This window comes from Chrysochloris asiatica, unplaced genomic scaffold, assembly GCF_000296735.1.
Source record: "Chrysochloris asiatica unplaced genomic scaffold, ChrAsi1.0 scaffold00109, whole genome shotgun sequence".
NCBI classification, from domain to species: domain Eukaryota; kingdom Metazoa; phylum Chordata; class Mammalia; order Afrosoricida; family Chrysochloridae; genus Chrysochloris; species Chrysochloris asiatica.
The window spans coordinates 2397697-2405572 of NW_006408627.1; the positions used below are offsets into that span (position 1 = coordinate 2397697).

Consider the following 7876-nt stretch of genomic DNA (forward strand, 5'->3'; position numbering starts at 1 on the left):
CCTGAGGCCTTTGCAGTGTCCTTGTCAATCCTTTTCTGTCTTGCATAACCAGAGGGATAAGACACAAGAATGTTTGAATGCACCATGTAAATACTGCTTGTCATCTTCTCTGGATGGCTCCCATGACGACTTGGCTTCAAACTTCATTAGCCCTCCAAGTCCAATGACTAGAATGCACGTCTGTTGGACATTTAATACTTTCACTTTAATTTAAAACTTTAAAATTTTCTAAGTGCTTTCACAGACCTGATGGCATGTATCCCTCATAAACCCTCCATATGATGGGAGAACTGAGAAATAGGCTAAGTGGTTTCCTGAATTTGCATAATTGGTTAGTGGCTAAAGTTGTTATTATTAGTTGTTGGTGAGTTGACTTCAACTCATGGTAACCTCATATGTAATTGAATGAAATGTTTCCCAGTCCCACACCATCAGTTGCTGATCAGACTATTGTGATCCACAGGGTTTTCACTGGTTGATTTTGGTAAGTAGGGCAGCAGTTCTTCCTTTTCTAGTTCATCTTAGTTTGGAATCACTGCTTAAAACTGTTCAGCATCATAGTGACATGCAATCCTCCTCTGATAGATGAGTGGTGACTGTCTGGAATTAGACTGCATGGCACATTGGCTGGAATCAGAAATCTGGTCTTCCATATGGAAGGTGAGAATTCTAATACTGCCCCATGACAGATGCATTGTTGTTGGTGGTGGTAAGCCAGGTCTGACTCACAGGAGCGGCTGGAGCATTTGAACCATCAACCTTGTGGTTCAAACTGGCCTTGCAGTCCAGTGCTTTATTCCACAGGACCACACCAGGGTTATGGTAGAGATAGATAAAGCTAATTAGAAACTAAAATGGCAGAGCCAGGCATAGCAACATCTTTAGGTTGTGTTTCTTAGTTTGATTTTAATTTGTAGGTGTGAGGACATAGAATCAATCCCCTTGAGGTTTGGAATTGTAAATTTCAGTCGCCAAGAGTCCCCCAGGATCCAGATTTGCATACTCCAGCATTTGGTGTATTAATTTGTATGACAGGATAGCTATCCAGATACTAATTCAGAAGCAAATTTTTAAAAATTATCACTCCATAAGAATTACAAATTAGGACAATCCCTTTAAACCCAGTATTTAATTTTTTTTCTGGACATCACTTGGTGGAAGAGCATTTTCAGTCCTCGTATTACCTTGCAATCCACCCTCCCCTATTCTTCTGTCAGCCCCCTTTCTGGTCAAGCTCATATTCTGGTGATAGGCCCCTTACTTTCTTTCTAAATTTTTATTGTAAATTGGGTGAAGGTTTGCAGAACAGATCATCCATTTTACATCAACAAATCATGTACACTTCATGTCATCTCACTAATTGCAATCCCCTCAACGTAACATCTTGTATCCCACTTCCTCCTTAATGTTTTTTGTTTCCATTCTCCCTTCTTTCCAAACCCTTCTGAATTTTGTCCTTGGGTAAATGCTGCCCCTTTGGTCACAAATGGTTGACCATTCTGTGGTGTGCATGCCTCACTAGTGTTGTGTTCCCCCTATAGACTTACCTATTGCCTGGCTAAAAATGAAACCACTACGGTGAGTTCAGTTCCAGACCTGAAAAGTGGCCAAAGGCCATAGTCTTGGGGTTCCCCCAAATGTCTATTTAAGGAGTATGTCTGATCTTTTTTACGACTTTGAGTTGTGGTCCACATTTTCTTCTACCATAGTCCTGGTGTGGAGCTGTAGAATAAGCATTTCGACCACAAGGTCAGTTTGAATTGCAATGTCAATGGTTCAAACGCATCAGTTGCTCCTTGGAAACCATATTCAGGGTCACTATGAGTCAGAACTGACTCGATGGCACTTAACATCTCTTTCTTCTGGTCTTTGAGTTGTGAAGACTAATGCTTACAGGGTTCATTAATCCATTGGACAAATTGTTTCCAAACATCTTCAGTTTTCATCACTCTTCTTTACTCCACACAGAGAGAAGTCAATAGTTGCACCTTGATAGTTGCTCATGTGTTTTTAAGATCTCAGTCACTACTCACCAGAGTGCCATGTAGAACATTGTGTTTGTGGACTACATTATGCCAATTGATCATCATGTCCCCAGAGACTATAGTTATATAGTTCTGAGACTCCAGGCCCAGTGACTCATTTCCTTAATGAATCTAGGTATGTTTAAGAAGTTTGAATTATAGTGTTGGAGAAGAATATTAAAAGTACCATGAACTTCCAGAAGAACAAACAAATTTGTCTTGAAAAAAGTACAACCAGAATGCTCCCTAGAAGCCAGGATAATGAGAGTTTGTCTCTCATACTTCAGACATGTTATCCAGAGGGGCTTGTCTCTAGAGAAGGACATCCTGCTTGATGAAATAGAAGGTCAGCAAAAATGCCCACTGAGATGGATTGACAAAGTGATAGCAACAATAGCCTCAAATATAACAGCTGTGATGATGGCACAGGACTGGGCAATGTTCTGCACTGCTGTGTGTAGGGCCACTGTGAGTCAGAAGTGAATCAATGACACCTAACAACAATAACAAGTTTTCAATGTTGTCCCTACATGCTCTTTCATATTCATGAATGTATTTGCAGCATGTACAAATGTCCTCTATCAAATCTATATATATTTGTGAGTATACACCCACTCTCTCTTAAACACCTATCCTGCCTGTGTGTCTGTCCATGTATCTACCCATGCTGTTGTTGCTGTGAAGTGCTGTTGAGTCGGTTCCAACTCATAAGGACCTTCTATAGGGTTTCTAAGGAGCTCTGGTAGCGTAGTGGTTACGAATCGGGCTGCAAACCTTAAGGCCAGCAGTTCGAAACTACCAGCTGCTCCGCGGAAGAAAGATGAGGCTTTCTACTCCCGTAAAGATTTACAGCCTCGGAAACCCTGTACAGGGTCGCTATGGGTCGGAAACGACTAGATGGCACTTAACAACAACAACAACAACAATAGGGTTTCTGAGGAACGGCTGGTGAGTTTGAACCACAAACCGAACTTGCAGTTGAGTGCTTATCCTATAGTACCACACCAGAACTCCAACAGTTATAGTAGGATTCTGAATATAACAGTAGTTTCCTCTGTTGCTTTTAACTCTTAAACTCTTCCATATGTCTTCCCCTGCTTACATCACTGTTTTATTTTTTTGGGCCATCCTCCTTCTACTTGGTCTCCCCCTTCACCCAAGTTAACATGTGTTTACCCTCTAGGCGATGAGTTTCTTTTACCGTGAAAACCTTTTCTTGACTTTTTACAGTAGTGATCTCATACAATAGTTATCCTTTTGTGATTGACCAATTTCATTCAGTATAATGTTCTCCAAGTCCTCCATACCATGAAGTACTTCACAGATCCCTTGTTATTCTTTAGTGTAGTGTAGTATTCCATTGTAGGTATGTACCAAAGTTTATTTATCCATTCTCCCATCAATGGGCATTTAGGTTGTTTCCATCTTTAAGCTATTGTGAATAGTGTTGTGATGAACAGGGGTGTGCATATATCTATTTATGTTGTGACTCTTATTTATCTAGGGTATATACATAGTAGAGTGATTACACTATACCATTTTCTACAGTAGCTGCGTGATTTTATATTCCCTCCAGCAGTGTATGAGGGTTCCAGCATCTTTGCACCCTCACCAGCATTTGCTGTTTTCTGTTTGTTTGTTTTTTTAATCTTTGCTATTAATCCTGGGGGGAGATGATAGCTCACTGCTATTTTGATTTGCATCTTTGTTGTGGTGTGGTACTGTAGGTTAAGCACTGGACCAAAAGATTGGCTTGAACTACAAAGTTGGTGGTTCAAACTCACCAGTAACTCCTGAGAAGCCCTATAAAGGGTCACGAGGAGTCAGAAAGTACTTAGAGGCACTTAACAACAACAATGATTAATGACTATGAGCATTTCTTCATATGTTTGTTGGCTGCCTGGATGTCTTCTTTAGTAAACTCTGTGTGCATGTCCTCTGTCCATTTTTTAATTGGATTATTTGCCTTTTTTGTGTTGAAGTGTTCAAGTTTTCTAGAAATTTTAGAGGTTAGCTTCTTGTCTAATATGTCATTGAAAAAAATTTTCCCAGACTGTGGGTTCTCTTTCTAGTCTTATGGTGAAATAATTTCATATACATATGTTTCTAATTTTTAGCAGGTTCCAGTCATCTCGTTTGTGTATTTGTGTGTTTTCAGTTAGGTTTATCATGTATTTATAAAGATCCCATCTTTTTGAGGAAATTTGTCTGCTATGGGAAGCTTGTCTCTACCTTCTCAGGTACACACCGCATGTCAGGAGAGAGAATATAGTTAGTTATCCATGTGTTAAAAAGACTAAGTTATTTGGGGATCAAATGAAAGCACATTAACTAAAGGTCCCTTATCACAATACAGATGTTTAATACTGCTTAGTGGCAAAAGCCATTCAGATGAATGTTTTATCATAAGTACCCATAATAGGTATTCAGCCCCCAAAGACATGTTTTATATTTCCTCTTCCTCCAGTTGCCTAACCCTGCTGCTTACACACCGTCAGACCAATCATTAAAAAGCAAAAACCTTCTACCATCAAGTCCATTTCAACCCATAGTGACCGTGTAGGACAGAGTAGAACAACTCCATATGGTTCCCAAGGCTGTAAATCTTCACAGGATTCCTGGTGTGATGTTGTAGAATAAGCACTGGACCACTAACCACAAGGTCAGTGATCCAAACCCACAAGCCACTCCTTGGAAACCCGTTCAGGGTCATTATGAGTCGGAACTGACTTTACAGCTCTTAACAATAACAACAAATATTTACAGAAGCAGACTGTCTCATCTTTCTCCCACAGAGAGGTGGATTTAAAGCAGCCTTTCAGTTAGCAACCCATCAATTAACCCACAATGCCACCAGGGCTCCAAGCCTAACTAAATATCTAGGTCTCTAGGAAATATTGCAAAGGATCTGATTTGAAAAGTAAGTCCTACTCCAGCTCCTCCCAAGAGACTGGTTGTCTCATATGCAGTGCGATGCCCCACTCATGACACCCTGTACAGACAGAGTAGAGCTGCCCCATTGGGTTTCCAAAGCTTTAAATCTTTCCAGAAGCAGACTGCCACACCTTTCTCCTGTGGACAAGATGATAGATTAAGTTTATAGATTTGAACTGCCTGTCTTTCTGATAATACTTGTGAGGCATCTAAATCAGGGCCTCTTAAAGAGAAGTCCAGAGGAGCACTTACTAAGCATACTCTGATTCAGTCCCTTTGGCCTTTGTTTCCTCTGCTTGGAGTACTCTGTGTGACGTTATTGTTAAGTGCCATTGAATTTGTTCCCACTCATAGGGACTCTATATAGGGTTCCCTAGGAGTGGCTGGTGAGCTTGAACTGCCAACTTTGTAGTTCAGAGCATCAACAATCAGTGCTGTACCGGGACTCATAACACTTATATAGCTAGTCCTTTAAATCTGCTCAATTGACTTCTGACCAATCAGTTTCTAACTGTCTAGCCTACTTTATTTTTCCTTCAGAATGCTTGTGTGGTGCCAAATATCAACACACTCAACCGCTAACTGAAAAGCTGGAAATTCTAGTCTAACAGAAACACCTCAGAAGAAAGGCCTGGCAATCCACTTAAAAAAAAAAAAATCATCCATCAAAACCCCTATAGATCACAGTTCCACTCTGATGCACCAAGAGTCATCACAAGTTGCAATCAGCACAACAACTAGTACTGGTACTTGTCACTACTTAAGATTGTATTATTTATTTCTTTTCTATCTTCCCCAATTAATATGCCAACTCCATGAATCAGGAACTTTGCCTATATTCTTCTATACCCAAGAGCTTTGCATATTGCTCCATGCGTATTAAGTAATGAATGAATGGACAGACATAGGGGCAAATGCAAGACAATTAAGCAGGCCAGCAACACACTGTCACATCAGCCATTGAAGCAGAAGACATGGTGGAAGTTATCACGGTTCTGTGAGTAAACTGTGTATATCAGATTCTTAATTTCACCAACCTAAACCAAGTTTATTTACCTGTAGTGGGAGAAGTTTAAGACACATCCCCTCCCAACTTTAGTATTCCATGAGCTATTATTTGAATAATTTATATTTAAAGATGATGATGTAACCTGCTGCCACTTTGAGGACTCCTGACACTGAGTTTTACCAGGAAAGGCTAGTCCAAGAATGGTTCGAATATTTTAATTTCCACATTTCTGAAGTTGAAGAGTCAACCTCAACCATCCCAACCTTCAGTGTTGATTAAAATTTGATGCCGCCATCTTTATACTGAGTGTAATTCTGTGTGTTCTCCAGCTAGACAGCTATCTTTTTATTCTTTTGTAAAACAAAAGGCAATGATTTCATCATAAATTCAGCAAATGCATGTTTGGTCTAAAACTCGATTTGAAAGAAAAAGAAAATGAACGGAATTAAAAAGGAAGAAGAAAAGTGAGCAAAGAACTTCCCTGGTAATATTTTATGTGGTAACTGTTTTTATTTTTGTTATTAAGAAGCATCGAGTTGGTTCTGACTCATAGTGACCCTATATAGGGTTTCCGAGGAGTGGCTGGTGCGTTTCAACCACCAATTTTGTGGTTTAAACTGGCCTCAAAGTCGAGAGTTTATCCTACAGTGACACACCAGGACTCCGTTTCATGGTGAAGTCGTTGTTGTTGTTGTTATGTGCCGTGGAGTCGGTTCAGACTCATAGCGACCCTACACAGGGTTTCCGAGGCTGTAAATCTTTACGGGAGCAGACCGCCTCAGCTGTCTCCCGCGGAATCGCTGGTAGTTTCGAACTGCTGACCTTGAGGCTCACAGCCCAATTCGTAACCACTACGCTACCAGAGCTCCTTTCATGGTGAAGAAGGCATCAAATAGACAAATATGGACGGCACATTTTTGCTCAGAGGATACCTTGGGCTAATATGAGAGTATAATTATGCTGTTATCAGCTCTGGACATAATGACTTTGAATGTTATAGAAGAGAATGTTATAAAAATGTTTGGGGAACTTTTTATTTCCTTATTTAACCCTATTGAATTAAAGACTCTGGGAAAATGTACAAAATGTCCACTTGAATTTCAAATTGAATCCATCAGCTGAAGTTACATATATTTCTTAAGTCCAATTAGGAATCCCAAGGCATTGATTCATAATTGTCTTCTGCAGAGTATATGGATTAGCCAACACAAAGATAATAATATAAGATTATTGAACAATATAAAATGGCTTCCTTTTCTTTCCTCCTAACATATAAGTTCCAGGCTTCCTGGCTTGCTTATAATGCCTGCTGGTATTGCAGTACAAATACGTGTAAATTGCACTTGCAATATGAAAAGTGGCTCTGGGAAAGGGTGTTGGGGCTTTCAAGCTGATTCCCTGTCAATAGCCTCTCCATCAAACTGCCTCCGTGTCTAGGTCAAACAATGCTTTTCATCAATGCTAGCACTGTCAGGTCAATCCAAGATCTGAACACAAAGATGTGTGTACATTATGTCTTAAATCAGTCCCAATAGCAATAATCTTCTGGGGCTAGGAGAGGAGGTGACAGAGTACTGCTCTGATTTTACTTTCTCAGGAGTGTGTAGGATCCTGACTGCCTTTCACAGAAGAGAGCTGAAACAGGTGAGGATTGATTCTTGGACTGTTCTATCTACATAGAAGATGAATGTTTCCAGTCTGTCCAGCCCCTTAGTTCTGACTAGTCACTCAAAAGAGGAATGATCCAGCTAAGCATGTGGGGTTAGAGAACTAATTATGAGAGAAAGCATGTTTGCTTCATAGATAATTAGAAGAAAAATATAAATGTTTCTCCATTTCCAAAAGAAATCTTAGCAGTCTTGAAGGGTTAAAATAGCCTAGAGTTGATTTGTTTAAAAAAAAAAAAAAA

General features: G+C 39.9%; 1 protein-coding gene across 1 annotated transcript in view; it reads right to left on the reverse strand.

Moving 5' to 3' along the window:
- Positions 1-933: 933 nt before the first annotated feature.
- Positions 934-7876, reverse strand: part of LOC102840479 (uncharacterized protein C11orf24-like) — an 11784-nt gene continuing 4841 nt past the window's right edge. The window contains exon 3 of the mRNA XM_006867764.1: positions 934-1051. Within this exon, the coding sequence (XP_006867826.1) occupies positions 934-1051 (118 nt within the window). The remainder of the gene's footprint in view (positions 1052-7876) is intronic.